General features: G+C 31.2%; 1 protein-coding gene across 3 annotated transcripts in view; it reads left to right on the forward strand.

Annotated features, from left to right (window-relative positions):
• Positions 1–19,767, forward strand: part of DIP2 (disco-interacting protein 2) — a 154,898-nt gene that overhangs the window by 111,031 nt on the left and 24,100 nt on the right. The window contains exon 3 of one of the 3 annotated variants that reach the window (XM_077445954.1): positions 1,559–1,687. The exons of the other annotated variants lie outside the window; for them this stretch is intronic. Coding sequence (XP_077302080.1) covers positions 1,559–1,687 — 129 coding nt within the window. The remainder of the gene's footprint in view (positions 1–1,558; positions 1,688–19,767) is intronic. 3 annotated transcript variants of the gene reach the window in all.

Below are 19,767 nucleotides of genomic sequence, written 5' to 3' on the forward strand. Positions count from 1 at the left end.
TCTAATTTCATCTACGCATCTCCTATGTGGCCGTCTTATACCATTTTACATTCTCTTGGGTGTCATTCGAGCACTTTTTCGTCAATTTTTCTTTCTACGTGACCCGTCCACTGCCATTTGAATATCTTCCAGTGGCGTAGCTACCTCATAGCAAAGCATGAAATGGGGGTCCAAATTTATTTATATACATATATATGGGATTGTATCGTTGCAGACCATAAAAAGCCATTTGGCTTCAAGTCCACATGCATGAACAATGTTGTATTTCTTGACCAAATGCAATGCGAAACTGAAACGGAATGTAACTGGCCATTGTAAGTCTCATGCTAGATCGTTTCGACTATAAGGGGGAAATCACACAGGGAAGAACGGCACGTCGTGTGCTTGGCTCCCCGCTGTGGGGGTTCTCCTACATGTATTCAAATGTGGGATACACCGCTATCGATCACTGTCAAGATACAATTTTGCCGAAAACACTCCAGGGGGTGATTTTGGGCCGGTGTGTGCTGGGCATGCCACATTTTTTTCGCATGTCTAAAAGTATCTAATAAAACCATGTGCCACTTTCCTTGCTGTGTGTTTTCGCCTTAATAGTCCTATGTAAATATGGGTTCCCGGAAAGATGCACTAAATTGCACTGAACAGTAGCGCAGTTTCAGTCCTCATTTTCAAAGACGCTCAAAAAGAACTTACGCAATAGAATTTCACAAAAAAAGGCTAGCACCCTCGGATAACATACAACTACCCCTTGACGCTTTTTTATGGAATTATATGCATGTATAATGTTTGTATGTTTATGGATGTATGTAATGTATGTGTATATGTATATGTAGGTGTGTATGTATGTATATGTATATATGTGTATTTTTATATTTATGTATATATGTATGTGTATTTGTGTATACGTTTAAGTATTTGTGTATATATGGATGGTGTACATATATGTTTATATAATTGTCTTTGGCCAGGAAGGCGCATTGGGTTTACCTGTTAGGCCTTCTTGGTGTAAATTAAATAAAAAAATAAAATAAATAAATAAAATATTGCATTAGTTCTCCTTGAGCATCTTTGAGCAAGTTTGGGTGTCTCGAGAGTGCATTTTTACGGTCACCGTAAATATGTACCAACAAACAATTTTGATTACTTTATCTCGTATTTTTAAAAATCAATTTAAGGGGGAGGTGAGGGGGCCAGGATAAATTATTGTAGAGGGCCCAAAACTCCTAGCTGATCTCTTCGCTCTCCACTTTATCATGATACCATACTCCGTGTTCTATATCTCGTCACCTAGCATACAGCGTTCCATACTTTAAGTGCGATATAATAATATAATAAATCAAATAAAAATGATAGTTAGTGAAAGTCAATCACAATCCATTGTAGTTTCACCTTCGATTGTTCTTAGTCCTATCAGAGTGCATCTGTTATGGTGACATGTCGTAGTTTTAGGAGTTGGTAGACTACATACGACAAACGTGCATACATATATTATATGACGTCGAAGCCAAAGTGCTTTGAAAACGAGGGTATTGTTGACGTGAGGGATTGTATGTGACAGTTGGCGCCGCGACGACGGGGGCGCCGGCGTCGACTGGGGGCGCCGGGGGCGGAGGCTCTCGCCCGGCGCCTCCTCGAGCACGCCGCGCTCAACGCAGGGTCACCCACAACGAGAAGAGATACCACTCAGGTACTCAATCTTTCAAACAACAAAACGTTCATCACCCACCCACCCACCCAACCAAACAACCACCCACCGACCGAAGAAATGACACTCGACGATCGACCAATCTAGAACTCAACACTTCTAAAGTCAGCTATACATAAGAAAAGCCTTGTAAATAAAAAATAAAAAATACTGACAGTTTTGACATTGACAGTTTTCCGACTGATCAGATAAACCAACCTCTCTCAAGAATTCTTTTCGGGCCGTATTTTTTCAGACGAAATTATTTTTCAACGTCAATACAATTTCGGGATCATTTTCGACTCGTTAAACAATGAAATAAAAAATCTCGAATAAAAATTTCAAGTAATTTACTTTCGAGATTATTTCTTTGCATGGAAGTATTTTGTATCTACATTGAAATCGTACGGCACAGCATGCCTAGATAGACTGCAGCTGTAAATGGGCGTATCTTCATGCCGTTGATAAAAAAATTATATTCAAACCAATGACAAAAATGAAAATTAAAAGTAATTTACTTCCGAGATTCTTTCTTTGCATGAATTCATTTTTTATCTACATTGAAATCGTACGGCACAGCATGCCTAGGTAGACTGCAGCTGTAAATGGGCGTATCTTCATGCCGTTGATAAAAAAATTATATTCAAACCAATGACAAAAATGAAAATTAAAAGTAATTTACTTCCGAGATTCTTTCTTTGCATGAATTCATTTTGTATCTACATTGAAATCGTACGGCACAGCATGCCTAGATAGACTGCAGCTGTAAATGGGCGTGTCTTCATGCCGTTGACAAAAAATATTCCTTTAATCAAATTCAAACCAATGAAAAAATTAAAATTAGATGTAATTTACTTCCGATATTCTTTGAATATATTTTTTATCAACATTGGAATCGTACGGCACAGCATGCCTAGGTAGACTCTAGCTGTAAATGGGCGTATCTTCATGTCATTGACAAAAAAAATCTTTAATTAAATTCAACTAATGAAAAACATCAGCTGTAAATGTACGTGTCCTCGTGCCGTTGACAAACAAAAATATTTCTTTAATCAAATTCAAACCAATAAAAAAAATGAAAATTAGAAGTAATTAACGTGAATATATTTTTTATCAACATTGCAATCGTACGGCACGGCATGCCCAGTTATACTACAGCTGTGAATAGGCGTGTCTTCATGTCCTTGCTAATTCGTCCGATATTATTATATCGAAAAATGATTTAAGCCGAAAACACTGAATCGAATGACACGGGCACGTTCTTAGCCTTCTGTGGTGAATAATCCGCAGAGGCTTTTTTCTTAAATGTAGAGAAGTTTCTCGTATAGTGACGATTCCCATATTTGAAGCAATATAGGAGAAACTTCGCTACATTTCAGAAAAAAGCCTCTGCGGATTTTTCACCATAGAAGGTAAAGAACGTGCTCGTGCCGTTTGATTCAGTTTTTTCGCCTTAAATCGTTTTTCGAAATAATAATTTCGCACGAATTAACAATGACATAAAGAAATGCCCATTTACAGATGGATTCTACCTAGGCATCAATACAAGGATAAAATACAAACGAAAACACGTGGTGATTTTGGCCTAGCATATATCGTGCGTGCTAACGTTTTTTTTACAAATTCAAAACTATCTTAAAAAAAAAAACGCATGCCGTGTATCACTGTGTCTGCGCCTTAAACTAAATATGTCGATATATTCTACGGATCTGATAGAAAACTATCTATAAAACTGATAGCTCGAGGCGTTCACAACAATGTCAAATATGATACATTTGACCTGTATCATATTTGCTTAAAAGCTTACTTGAATAGCCGTAGATGACACTCCATTTGCACGTAGGATGATTTACATGCAATATGATAACTTTATAAGGTCAGAAAAAAGAGCATAAGTCAAGGAATTTGTGCCGTTATCGAATTGGTTACATATTTGTACGTGCAAAATTCACATGCATTAATTATTGGGTTCTCAATCTTATTAATTACAAGGTTTTTTTCAATTCCTGAAACGAGCATCATCGATATATTGTTATAATTCGTGTTGTTGGAAACCCGTTTTTGCGGATGGATGCAGTTGGATGACACCACCGACTATGCAATTTGATAATTTTGACATCTCAAAGTAGGTATCAAAGAATGATTCAAACTAGTACACTTTTCACCTTGGCCAATTTCAAGCATTTTATTGCATTGACAGCAGTCTTCGATTTGCACGTACGCGTATATCGAAGCTTATCAACGGTCAAGCAACGTCATGCGCGGTCGGCAATCGCACGGGTCGAACAGTGTCATTTCTTCGGAATGATCAATTGTGTCATACACATTTGTTATAGTGATTCATCGGTGTTTTGTTTTGTGAGCTTTTTTCTTGTTGGTTTATTCATTATTATTTATTTGTTGTTGTTTGTTGGCTTTTTTTTAATATTCTGTTAGTGGTTCTTCTCGTTGTTGTGTATTTATTCGTTTCACGTGTACAAATGTTTATTTTTTGTCTTTTAATCATTTTAAGTCGTGTGTTTTATTAACGCAAACATAGAATGCACGTTTACATTATGCAGATTGTATTTTTATTTTTATGTTGTGTTTGAGTGCACTTATGCAATTATGTACATATTTATTATTTTGTCGCATTTTAATCAACTATATATATATGTAATGTGTACGTATGTATGTACTTTGCAATTTTCGACTCGCATATGGTATGATATAAACGTACATAAGTCGGAGATTCTTAACCTTTTTTTGTTGGCCATTTTGCCATTTAGATTTGCAAGCTGCGGACCTCTTAGAATATGTATATACATTTAATTAAAAGTATAAAATTAAATTTACAAAGGAAATCAATTGTATTGAATCAACAAGACTAGCCAAAACTAGTCATAGGGTGACCATATGTATATCACAGGACTTTAAAACAGAACGCTCCGCAAAAAAATTGCCCCCCTTGAAAATTGTTGCACTTCCAAAGATTTTATTATTTTTCCCTCAAATAACCATTACTATTGTTTAGGAATTATATATTTTTACATACCTCCTTACGTTTCACTTACGATTACAATTCAGGAAAAAGTTTGCCTCTTATCCGATCGTTTTCATACTTTGCCATATTGCTCATTTTGGTCATCAATATAAGTAAATGGATCCTCCGCCATTACGATATCGTTTAAGACTCGTGTGAAGTTTGCAAATTTGAAATCTGGGTGACGTCTATGTAGTCTTTAGTTTTATACATGGCGGTAGTAAAATAAAATTATTGGTGTTTTTGTTATTTTAAATATCAAAGCTTTAAGTTCATTACTAAACTGTAAGTGGCAAGATTTAAAGTGTCAAAATTTACGAAAAAATATTCTAAAAAGAAACGGTTATCTGAAAAGATTTTAGCTACGTACAAATTTTAGGATAAATCAAGCTCGATTTGTATGACGCACACTTACAAAAATATGACTAGTAGTGATATGAACATCTTGTGACACAAATAATCTAAATAAAATACTCAAAAATTGAGTTCCAAAAAAAAGGAAGGTATAAATAGTGTAAATAAATATGTAAATATGTACATACTTCAGATAATTAAAGTTCAATGTATATATTGCGACAATCACGTATGTAATGTGACTATTAGTGACAGGGGTTCGGACATTTATTCGCTTTTTGACAGAAAAAAATCAAATAAAACATTTTAAATTGAGTTACAACTAATCTTATAATAATATAAACAAATCTTAGCCACACATCTTGGGATCATTTAAGTTCAATTTATATATTGTGGCAGTCTCGTTCAATAATATGACCTTTGTTGATGTGGGTACGAACATTAACAAATAAAATACAATGTAATTTTCTTCAGATGTTTCTATAAATATACATTGTAACATTGAAAGGACATAAAATAATTTCTTTATTTTTTAAAATCATTTCTTATTTAACTATATAATATTATTACAATATAATTCAATGCGACTTCTTAAATTATATTACTGTAAGTTTTGCTGTCCATTACATGACGTTGACAATTACTTTTACCGTCTGAAAACTATATTTTTTCCATTAATATAAAATATATACGTATTCCATAAGTAAATTAATAATATCAAAAACTTACGTATTTTATATTAAAATTTTATTAATGTAAATATTTCAAAACACGTACTCAAAACTAACAAAAATTAAAAGTCAAATTCTACCGAACAATGCTATACGCACGAACAATGTTGTATTTCTTGACCAAAATGCGATGCGAAACTGAAACGAAATGTAATTGGCCATCGTTGATCGAGTGGGGGTAAATGCGATAGCATGTACATTTATACGGTTTTAAATAACCTAATAGTGTGGAGATTTGTTGGGAGAAATGTCTGCCGAAAGATTTTTGAATACGAAAGACTTGTCGATACACAATACGATACAATCGATCAGGATGTAATATTCACATAAAAGTAAACTGTCTTTAACGAACTCAAAATCAAAGTCGCCCAAAATATTGTTTTATAAATTCTCATGCTATATATATATATATATATATATATATATATATATATATATATATATATATATATATATATATATATATATATATATATATATATGTATATATATATATATATATATATATATATATATATATATATATTTTAATGCTTTTAATTATCACTAAATTATGTTCACAACACATCTTATATCTAGTTTAATAGCTACTGATCTAATAATCATTTTCTATTTTACAATTTTAATTTAATTTTGTTAGTAATCATAGTATTATATTATTCTAATGTTAATGTACAGCATAATAGGAAAAACAGAGCTCAAAAACCTATTTATAATTCTTATAAATGCTCATCATACATCTAATACATAATATGAATTAAAAACTATCTAAAGTCGACGATCTAAAGCAGATTGTCGGTAATCTGTGTGTTATACCTGAAGGGTATAGACATTTTGTTGAAATCACCGAGACTCTTCACAAGCGTGTTAGTATGGTTATTAATGATTCTGTCATAGAATCTACTGTTTGTTCTCATGCTATGTACATACATAGATCGGTTTGATTATAGAAAATGATCAGAATTTAGAATAGTTGAATATGTAGTTGACGGAGACTGTTGTTACCTTGGTATTATTTTTTTCAAGTCATATCAATATATGAAGCCTGCCCTGTTGTTTAAATGAGAACAACAAAATGCAACGTGGTATTTGATAAAGCAACACGCATGTCGTGTTTGATATTCAATCGACTATATTAGTCTTCAAATCCCGAATCGCATATTTATTTTGTTGCAAACGCAATATACAAAGTATCTCGCTTTACTCGCTTTACACGAGAATATACGTACTTTTCGAGCCAAAGTTCAATCACACGTACGCATGAGTACTAATGAAGTTATAATAAAAATAACAAAAATTAATTCCAATCACCGAACATGTGAACCTGTTGAAATCTTCAAAGGTCCCGCTAACCCTTTGACGCGACCCGTCAAAGGTCGCAATCCGTCAAAGGATCGCGAACACATTTATTACATAAATTTTCTCAATAAGTCGGTGAACCATTTGTTGAGAACTGGCGCTGTAGATAAATTCAAAACCTTAAATAAACTTTCTCCTTATCGCATTTGAAGACACCGCATAAGCGTTCGAATGTTTATATTTATATTACCGTCATTATCGACGACTATGTACGTCTTGCGGCGTATGACTTCAAATTAACCCTTTCGATGATTTGCTTTTATACGGAAAGTTCTTTGACCGAGCAAATATATCTACACACATACATATTTGTATTCGAAGATAAGTTCGTGCGCACACACAATGCTGACATTTTTTGTGATGCATTATTACATTTTATTTTGCGTGCTATTTTAAATAAAAAATGATTTCTTAAACGAAAACCATGTGAAACGTATAAGAGGTAAGTAAAGTAAAAATAAATGTCAATGTATCAGGCTTATTTCAATGCATTTTCCATCAGTTTATAAAACTTTTAAAAAACAACGATTTTATCTATGTATATATTCATTTTGTAAATAAAATAAAATGACTGTATGTATTATTGATCAATGATAACCTTTATCTAAATTTCGCTACAACTAGAGTGAGAATTTTCCTTGGAATCAAACCGAATCCGTTTCGTAGTTATTGTTTGTCTAGGTGAAGATAACACGTACTGATATTTGGAAAAATTAATGTCAAGCCCATTTTAAATGCTTTTTATTATTACTAAATTATGCTCACAATACATCTTATATCTATTTTAATAGCTACTGATCTACTGATCATTATCTATGTTACAATTTTAATATAATTTTGTTAGTAATCATAGTATTATATTATTATAATGCTAATGTACAGCGTAATAGGAAATAGAGCTCAAAAACCCATTTACAATATAGATTTTTTTTCAATATGCGAAAACTCTATCAAAAATACTTGTAAAAATATGATGTATGTAAAAAAATATAATTTGATATCTCTCATAATAAAACGCATAACTGAAGTTGCTAGGGCAATTATTTTGATACAAATTTTGCTGATTTTTATTACGCGTTTTGTACGCCAAGACATTCCAAGGTTAAGTTTCAAAATTCGTTTTTAAAAAGTTGAAAGAATTCGCTAAGTATTGTTTGTCTTTCAACAAAGTTCAAAAGCAATAAAGTCGCATGTGCATACATATTTACTTTCTGTCATTCAAAGTTTCATATTCAATGCATGCATTTACCCCCCAATTACACTTCGTTTCAGTTTCGCGTTACATTTTGGTCATGAAATATAACATTGTTTGTGCGTATATCGGTTGGTAGACTTGGCCTTTAATTTTTGCTAGTTTTGAGTTCGTGTTTCGTATTTTGAAATATTTACACTAACCCTTTGAGTGCTGACGTCTTTTCTGTTGAAAGCCCGCCACGCTGAAAATTTCGCCAACATTTCCAACATGAATTAATTAGAAATCTAATAGAAAGCAGGTATAAAAATTGTGGCTAATCCAAACAAACCCTAGATAACTACCGCTGAGGATTTCGAGTTTTCTAAAGGTGTGTTTAGACTCTCTAATATATCTTGCAACAATATAATATAATAATTTCCAAAACTAGTTCCATCTTGTTTATTGTTGTTAAAATGTAATGCTCACAATCTAAATGCCAAGCCACAATCTAAAATAAGCAGCAGTTAGGGATTTCCACCGGGAAATTCTGCTAGGTTATAAATTCAGAAATTCCGGTGTTAACCAGTCTTTATAAACATTGACACGGATTACACGACCCATGTTCAATGCATTTTTTTTTTCAATGCTACCTGGAAATGTTTAGCAGGTAGTATTCTTGTTTAGTTCTTACATACTCAAAAAACAATGCCTATTGGCGTATTTCAGACTCATGGACTTGTTGACAAAACGCCAAACAGCGTTGGTTAACATTCAGAGGGTTAATAAAATTTTAATATAAAATACGCACGTTATTGATATTATTAATTTATTTATGGAATACGTATATATTTTTAATTGATGGGAATTTATATTTCTTAGACGATAAAAGTAATTATTGGCTGACTGTAAGTTTTGCTGTCCATGACATGTTAATTAATTAATATATACGTATTCCATAAATAAATTAATAATATCAATAACGTGCGTATTTTATATTAAAATTTTATTAACCCTATAATTAACCCTATAAGTAATTATTTTACGTCCTCACAATATCAAAACGCATTGCACGAGTGCGACAGCATGCTCGGTTCTCGTGAGTCTCACGCTACACCTTTCAAAAAACTACATATAACTAGAGGTAGGACCGGAAGCGTGCTTTTATTGCAGGAAATAGGGCGTTTTGGGTCTATTTTCCAGGAAACAGGGCAAACTACAAAGCTAGAGAGCATAAAAAAAAGCTCATTATTAAAGCGCGGACCTAGAGCGTGCCATCTATTGTTCAATTATTGTAAATGCTTTGTAAAAAAGGTTCGGCAAACCTTTAACAATGCATTTACAACATGTGAACAATGAACGGCGCGCTCTGGGTCCGCTCTTTACTCATCATAATATTGAACAAAGCACGGCGAACAATGAACTGCGCAAAGTTGCTCCACCCTTTACATATAAGTCTAGAGATCGGACCGGAAGCGTGCCATTCATTGTTAATCGTTGCTGTGCTTTGTTCAATTTTATGAAGAACCTTTATTTTTGGCCTCTAGCTTTGCAAATAGACCCAAAACGCCCTGATTCCTGCAAACTAGCACGCTCCCTATCCGCCCTTTATGATATAGCAATCAATATCGGTCTGTAGACAGTATCAAGTCAGTATTTCAAAGGATTAAGTTAAAATCCTCATCTCTACCGTCCAACATTGATTTCGAGGGTTACCCGACAACTCGTTCACAGATTTTCCGTAAACCGAGGATGCGCTCCATGCATTACGTATACGGCCATCTCTTTCTCACCCCGTCTGTTCACCGAGATCTCGTTTACAATGCCATTACGTATGCAGCCATCTCTTTCACAGACCGTCTGTTATCGGTGAACAGACGGTCTGCGAAAGAGATGGCTGCATACGTAATGGCACAGTAAACGAGATATCGGTGAACAGACGGGGTGAGAAAGAGATGGCCGTTATCATTATCAATGCGATCGCCGATTTATCATCACCTCTCGCGAATTCAGTGCATCGTCATCACCCGTTACACGCAAACGTCAGTTCCGCTCACGAATTTAAACACACACATATTCATATAAAACACAGACACACGTGTGTGTCGAGGCCCGCACGCGTGTGAGAGAGTGTGTGCGCGCGCCTTTACCATTTCTAGCTAAGAGAATCACTTGCGGTAAATCCTCGATACGATTCTAGACAGTCGACACTCGAACGTCGTGGGCTGCGATCGTCTTATCACTTTCAATTCGTCATTATCACCATCGACTCAGCAGTCAGTTGGGAATTTTCGTCAACGTGTTGCAACACATTGATTGCTTGCCGTAATTGCTTTTCGATTGTGTGTCTGTTCTCTTCGTGTAGTGTGTGTGTATATCATCGGTTCGCAAAAACCGGTGTTGTGGACTTTTGCACGTCGTAATCGTTGATACATATATATATGTGTATATTTAAAGTTATGTACATGATGACTATGCCTCAGTGAATGTGAGTATATTTTATATTTATTGTGTGTTTTTAAAAGTTGGGGTTTTTTTTTTTGTTATAATATTATGGTTCGAATTGCGGTGATTCAAAAGTGTGAGCTCCGATGTTCGTTTTGCGGTTTTTCGTATTAAAATATAGTACATTTGTCGCTTCACTTGAGTGATAATAATATTATTGCATCTTTTTTTTATTGTTAATTTTAACATTTTGATTTGATTTTTAAATGCTTTTTAATATTACTTAATTGTGTTCACAATTCATCTTATATTTATTTAAATAGCTGCTGATCTACCGATCATTTTCTGTATCAGATGTATTATTCTAATGTTAATGTACAGCATAATAGGAGAAAAATGGCTCAAAACCTTATTTACAATTATTATAAATGCTCATAATACAACTGAAACATGATATTAAATAAAGATTTTCTTAAGTGGACGATCCAAATCTGTTTATTTTAGACGCAATTTCCAAAATATCGATTCTGCGTAATGCGATAACAATCGTACGATTACTAATTTTTAGCCAAAAATACAAGTCTAGAATTTGGCGGAATTATATAGAATACTTTCAAAATAAAATCACATTTTTTTTTACAATTACATAACATTTTTTATACAATAACATTTTGATTTGATTTTTAAATGCTTTTTTATATTACTTAATTGTGTTCATAATTCATCTTATATTTATTTAAATAGCTGCTGATCTACTGATCATTTTCTGTTTTACAATTTTAATTTAATTTTGTTAGTAATCATAGTATTGTATTATTCTAATGTTAATGTACAGCATAATAGGAGAAAAATGGCTCAAAAACCTATTTACAATTATTATAAATGCTCATAATACATCTGATACATAATATTAAATAAAGATTTTCGTGGACGATCCAAATCTGTTTATTTTAGACGCAATTTTCAAAATATCGATTCTGCGTAATGCGAAAACAATCGTACGATTGCTGATTTTTAGCCAAAAATACAAGTCTAGAATTTGGCGGAATTATATAGAATACATTCAAAATAAAATCACATTTTTTTTTTACAATTACATAACATTTTTTGTATTATTATAATGTTAATGTACAGCATAATAGGAGAAAAATGGCTCAAAACCTTATTTACAATTATTATAAATGCTCATAATACATCTGAAACATAATATTAAATAAAGATTTTCTTAAGTGGACGATCCAAATTAAATAGACAGAGCGATTTGACAATGATTTTGGCGCCCTTGGCAAATATCAAATAAGCGCCCCTTTATATATATTTTTTTAATATTTAAATGGCAAAAACATATTAAAGAAATAATTTAATAATGAGAATTATTTGTTGTAATTAATTAATAACGTTTTAAAATAATAATGAGAACCGTAAATTTAAAATAAAACATTATTCGTGGTACTAATTTAATTGTTCATACTTGAAATTTACGAATCTATGTATGTATAGTTTTATTTTTCTCGATTTTAATTTAGCAAACTCTTTAATGATATCGTGAAATTTGAATCACTCACTTATTTATATACATATATATATTCTATTGACGAAACGCTTAATTCAGAAGTGCTACTTTGATTACTCACAGATCTCAAATCATTATTGGTTATATTCTTAACTTGCTGAAACTACTTTCATTGTTAGAAATACGCGTATAATACTTGTAAGTCCCACATTGAAAATATCCATATGATAAATAGCGCTCGGATCTTTATTTTCCAATAAAAAAAAATACCTGCGTGAATGGGTACCCACTAACTACCGGTCCTTTTAAGTCTAAGCTTATAAATGAAAACTTTAAACAAAATGTATTGTTCATTTTAAGTATTTTTCGTCATAAGAAAGTTAGCTTCACGTTCTGAGCGCCCTTCTGATTTTTGCGCCCTTGGCAAATGTCCCGTTGCCAATGCTTTGTTACGGTTCTGACAACAGAGTTCAAAAGTTATTACTTTTGATTTCAAATCACGTATCAATTCCATTCCGAAAACCACTTGTTGAAATTTCAACGGAAGAAACTTTACTAGAAAATAAAAATCAAAGGAACGTACATTTGAAATATCTTATATGTATGTTAGGGATGCCAACAAGAAAGTAAAAAAATAGGACATTTTTCAAAAATATTTAATTTCATTATTTCATCATAATAAAGCCCTGACATTAAGAACTACGTAGTTCAAAATAATAGTACAAGATCGATTTTAGATAGTCTTTAATTAATATTATGTATTAGATGTATTATGAGCATTTATAAGAATTTATTGTAAATAGGTTTTTGAGCTCTTTTTCCTATTACGCCGTACATATTAACATTAGAATAATATAATACTATGATTACTAACCAAATTAAATTAAATTGTAAAATAGAAAATGATCAGCAGATCAGTAGCTATTAAAATAGATATAAGATGTATTGTGAACATAATTTCGTAATAATAAAAAGCATTTTAAAATCAAAAATAAGATCGTTTAGAATAGTGATCGAATAGTATAGATTTGAAAAGTAATCATCAGAAAACTTCGATTTTATTTATATGAAATGCACTCAGTGGCGTATCATCAACAGTGCAAAGCTTGAAATTCAGTCTTCCTATTTTTTTTTAATAGTAATAAATTTATCCCATATGAAATCGTTTGTAGGTATTTTTTATTTGATTTTTAAATTAAATATTACGAAATTACGTTCACAATACATCTTATATCAATTTTAATTGCTACTGATCTACTGATCATTTTCTATTTTACAATTTAATTTAATATGGTTAGTAATCATAGTATTATATTATTCTAATGTTAATGTACAGCATAGTGGGAAAAATAGCTCAAAAACCTATTTACGTATTTTTTATGAATTATTTACATAAAACACTTAAAAAATTCGACTTTTTTTTGTATTGATTAAAACAAGTGCTAGTTTTATTTAAAAACAAACACAAATTTACAAAAAATATGGCCAAAAAAACACTATTATACATGGCGCTTCAGACGAAATTTTTCTTACTGATTCTTGAAATGTCATTGCAGATTCACTTTTCCCTTAGAAAAAATGTATCTACTTAAAAGCGTTTTAAATAATAAAATGAATGCTTGTTTTATTATTTAAAAAAAATCATGAATGCCTATTTAATCATTACAAAATATTTAAAATTCGGCTAAATCAAAAAAGAGAACATTTCGAGCGTATTTGACAAAGGAGAGGGAACTAAGAATTTTGTCAAAAAAAACAGGACATGTTCTCTTGAAAAAGAGACCTGTTGGAAACCCTATGTATTATATTTATATATGTAGTAGCTATTTCGAGTATAATTATGAAGTATTATCATTTGTATTGATTTATATTGCAATCTCTAAAATGCTTAGACATATCGGAACTGTTCTGAATACGATTTTAGCAAATCATTTTTATAGTTGGCTTTTATAATCATTACTACACTTTAATTTGAACTATAATAGTGGAATCCTATTGCAACATTGCACCTTTATACTTACATAATTAAAAACGTTTAATTTTCCAAGTTGCCGGTCTTTCGTTATTATCATTAATTTTTTGCCTTATCTTATAATAAAACTTTTTTTTTATATTATAAAAGGTCATCGATTAGTAACATAACGATAAAAGAATAAAAATTACAACAGGTAAATATTAAATAAAATAATTGACTGGTTCCGTTACGCTTTGCACTGTTGATTAGGGAAAGGATTCGTAATAATGTGATTAATAGGAAGCAGCTAAGCACACTCACTGTTTACAATTCGGTTTAATAATAAAATTTCCTTTGGTAAGATTAACATGTCGGGATGATTACGCATTAATTTTTGATAAATATAAATTAAATTATGATTTTTTTTTGTTGGTATTTTAGTCATCTAATACAATGCCGTAAATGACTTAATGAACATTAATAGTAAAATAATACAACCCGAATCATATTAAAAAAAAAGATATATATACATATATTCATAATATTATGGAAAGGAAATTAGACTTCGAAAACAAACAATTTCAGATAGTGAGCATCAATTATAAACAGAATAATGTCATAAAAATAATATACCTTTTTGTAATCAAATAGATATTAGTAACTCGGATGTTAAACATTCGGAGCGGAATAGATTTTTTGTCAAATTTTCAATTTTATCGTCAACTAGTGTTTTTTACCCGGCTTCGCTCGGTATTCGTAATATAAACCGCTTAAAAACAGCCAATCTATTAGTAAACATTTTATTTAAATCATTTGTTTGATAACGTCACGGATTTCCGAACCAACAATACATTTGAATATAATATACAATCGAAATTGTATATTAGATTCAAATGTATTTTTAACCGATTCATCTCCGTTCAGTTTGACAATGAATAAATGCATGAAACAAATCGTTTATATGCATACATATACGTAGAGACACGTATTTTGTGCATCTGTTTTTGTCAATTTTAGCATTTTCAATTTACGTTTTAGCGTTTTAGTGGATTAAAAATGTTCAATTTTAGCATCTATTTTTATGAAGAGTTTAATTTTAAATAATAAAAATTTTGGATGAATTTTAATAAAATTTATTTACATATATACAATTTAAAGATAATACAACAATTAAAAAATAATAGAAAAATTCAAAAATGTTTTGGAATTAAAATTTCAATGAAAAAAACATGAATATAAAAATACAATGACAAAAAATATGAATATAAATATATAATACCAATTAAAATTTATTAAAACTCAACATGGAGCATATTTCTACAAATTATTTTTTGAGATTTGTGCGACGATCGTTACCAATCATATTGTATTTACTAAAATAGCTTTCAGCATCCACACTTTTGTCTGCTATTTACAGTAGTAGATAAAAGCAGTTGCTTGGTTTCGACAGGAAAAATACCGTCTATGGTAAACTGCAAGCTCTGTTTTATCCCTCAATTTCTTCACATAATAAATGTACAAATGAATAGGAAGACCCTTCTAAATTGTCTATTAATTTTATGCAAATTTTACTTTTGTTTGTTATTTTAGCATCTATTCGCATATTTTAGAATTTAGCATCTATTAGCATCTATTCCGAATTTTAGCATCAATTAAGCATTAATAGCAAAATGCCTAAAATACGTGTCTCTAGTAATTATCAATCCATTTACAAAAACGATCATCGTAAAAAGCTGACGTGAAAGATTTTAATCCTAAAACATTTCTTATTCATGTTGAAAATTATATATTTAAACCAGTTTAAAATTGCATGCTTGCAATTATATAAGAGTTTCATTACACTTTGATAGCATATTGCAAATTGTGTCGACCTTAAAGTCGTTATTTAACTGTTGTGTGATTCATTTTAAATCGTCGAATGTATTTAATTAGAAATTATGACTTGGAAATGCTTAAAAGTTCACCCCTCCTTGAACTTCTTGATAAAAACATTTCCCATTGTGTATATTTTTTTAATTTTCATCGTTAAAAAAATACTTATTAAAAAACTTTGTTTTGAAAGTTCATATACAATGCCGTAAATGACTTAATGAACATTAATAGTAAAATAATACAACCCGAATCATATTAAAAAAAAAAATATATATATATATAAACATATATTCATAATATTATGGAAAGGAAATTAGACTTCGAAAACAAACAATTTCAGATAGTGAGCATCAATTATAAACAGAATAATATCATAAAAATAATATACATTTGTGTAATCAAATAGATATTAGTAACTCGGATATTAAACAGTCGGAGCGGAATAGATTTTTTGTCAAATTTTCAATTTTATCGTCAACTAGTGTTTTTTACCCGGCTTCGCTCGGTATTCGTAATATAAACCGCTTAAACACGACCAATCTATTAGTAAACATTTTATTTAAATCATTTGTTCGATAGCGTCACGGATTTACGAACCAACAATACATTTGAATCTAATATGCAATCGAAATGGTATATTAGATATTCAAATTTATTTTTAACCGATTCATCTCCGTTCAGTTTGACAAATGAATAAATACATGAAACAAATCGTATATATGCATACATATACGTTCTACAAAAACTTTATTTCAATCCCAAATCATCAGCTTGTTTTATTTTATGCGCGTATTTTAAAACTTAAATGTAGTACGTAAATACAGAAATGCACTGAGAGTAAAACTATTATTAAATGATTATGTTTGTGACTATTTGCAGGTACTATATCTGCTAATGATTGGCTATTTGCAGGTACTATATATATTATTAATTGTTAAAAAATTATTATCATATACAACGTATTATACCTACATACAAGTACAAGCCGCGAACTAGCTAAATGATATAAATCTATTATAATAACGCGCGAAATTTATTTGCCTCATGTGTAATGAACGATTGATTAAACAAGTCTAGCATACATTAAATGTAAGAAATTATAATCGGATTACAAGTTCACGCGCATGCGCAGAAGGCTTTGCGCCTGTCGCAAATATAGTACCTGCAAATAGCCACAACTATTATTTAAATCGTTTGTTCGATGACGTCACGGATTTACGAACCAACAACAATACATACAAAGTCTCTTTCGAAATTGTATATTAGATATTCAAATGTATTTTTAACCGATTCATCTCCGTTCAGTTTGACAATGAATAAATGCATGAAACAAATCGTATATATGCATACATATACATACATTTTACAGAAACTTTTTCATACAAATCTCCATATTGTTTGTTTCACAATAAACATTTCAAACGGAAGCTATTTTATTTCAATCCCAAATCATCAGCTTGTATTATTTTATGCGCGTATTTTAATACGGCGCTGATTATTGTGTTGAAAAAGTTAAACGTAGTTCGTACATAAATACGGAAATGCACTGAGAGTAAAACTATTATTAAATAATTATATATACATATATTGTATGTAATATAGTATGCACCACAATTTCTGTATGTATAAAGTTGTAATATAATTCGTAGATGACGCAATAGCACGGTATATGACTTTTAAATCGATATGCACCCGTCGTATGTGTAATTTTTTTTGGAAATTGCTTTGAACTGCTGTATAATGATATTTATGGAAAATTATTTTATCATTTTCATAGTAGGTTAATAGTCAATGGATTGTGATTGATGTTTGTTTGCCCGACAATCCAATATATGTATATAATCAGTGTGTGTGTGTGCACATTTGCCACCCAAAGTACGAAAACGTACATCAAAGTCTGGAGCAAATAATGTTAAAAGCATGAATGTGTAAATTTACTTGGCAAATATCAGAATAACAATTGGCAACTATTTGACTGTTGCGTTCTACTTTATACATATGTACTGGAATGAGATATTCAGTCGTGATTTTACCATATTTCAAAAGTGGATCGCGACTTGTGAAGTGCGATGTATGATGAGTGAATGAATACGATTTTTAAATCAAAATTGCCACTTTATCTGAAGAAAAATAACAGTGTAATGGCGTATAGATGTAAAAGCTATGATTAGTAGCTGACAGGGGAACGAATGAAATAGTATGTATATATATATTTATGTATGGCTAGAAGACTAGATGAAAAGTTGACAGGAAAATTACATATGTATGTATACGTCCCTCGATTTACACTTCTTTGCAGGATGGACAATTTATTTAAATTGATTTCAAATGTATTCTGGTGCAGTCTGAATTATAAATAGAGGTCAACTGATGATCAAATCCAGGATGAAACAACAGAAAATAACACTTTGTATCGCATCGAGCGATGTCTACTCAATTATACTGTTAAATGTTGGATGTTTTGTACTCAAGAATGCTATATATATATAAATCAAACTAGTGCTTGAATGGTATACGAAAGTATGTAAGTGTAGGTAAAGAAAATCTTTTGAGATGCTTTTTTCTTCTTTTTATTAACCCTTTGAGTGCTGACGTCTTTTCTATAAATTAAAATAAAATTCGCCCCAAACTAGAATTGTTTATAAATCCAATAGAAAATTCGCAGCTAATCCAACCAAACTCTAGATAACTACCGCCGAGGATTTCGAGTTTTGTAAAGGTGTGTTTAGACTCTCTAATATATTAGGCGGACTGAAAAGTAATCAAAATTTTTCAACGAGCTCTTTCGCAGTCCGTTTGTGTTGAGATACGGTCCATTAAGAGGGCTGGACAGCAGCGCCTTGTCCATACAAACGTACTATACTTCTCCCTTCCTCAATTATGGCACTAGAGAAATTATTTTTTAATATGCTATGGATATCCACCATTGGGGTGCATCTATCGTTTTATTTTTTTGATTAATTATTTTTTATAGGAGCTAGGAGCCGCCAAACATCTATAAAATCGCCTCTTTTTTACACCCACGAAACGAGTCCAGCGTGCTTATTTAACGGTCGATTTAAAAAAAAAATACGCCGATAGATGCACAGAAAGTATCTTTCTCATACCGATGATGATTTTTTTTTTTAAATTGGTCCAGTTTTGGAGGAGAAAATAGGAGAATACGAAACCTCGATTTTGTCAATTTAAAATACGTTTTATCTGATCGAAGCGCAACTGTAGCATTCACTCAATATATATATTGATATATATTATCGCATTCACTCAATATATACATACACTCAATATATATATATCGAAGAAAGGAACGGTAACAAAATTAAGGTTTCGGCTGTACAGCCCTCTTAAACACGTGAGTTTTGTTATTATTAGTCACCGGACCCAGAAGGTGCCGCGTATTGTTCAATGGTTGTAAATGCATTGTTAAAGGTTTGCCGAACCTTTACAACAATGGAACAATGGATAGCATTCTGAACAGGGGCGTCATTTCAGATTTTTCTTAGGGGTGGCAGGCAAAAATTGTACAATTTTTTTTTATATCGGAATAAAAATGGAAAATATTCTTTGCATACACCTCATTGAGTTTTAAAATATATAAAAATAAGCTTATTTTTGAAAAAATATTATGTAAAAAGTTAAAAAAGTAAAGGAGACCTTTCTAA

This window comes from Arctopsyche grandis, chromosome 2, assembly GCF_051622035.1.
Source record: "Arctopsyche grandis isolate Sample6627 chromosome 2, ASM5162203v2, whole genome shotgun sequence".
NCBI lineage: Eukaryota > Metazoa > Arthropoda > Insecta > Trichoptera > Hydropsychidae > Arctopsyche > Arctopsyche grandis.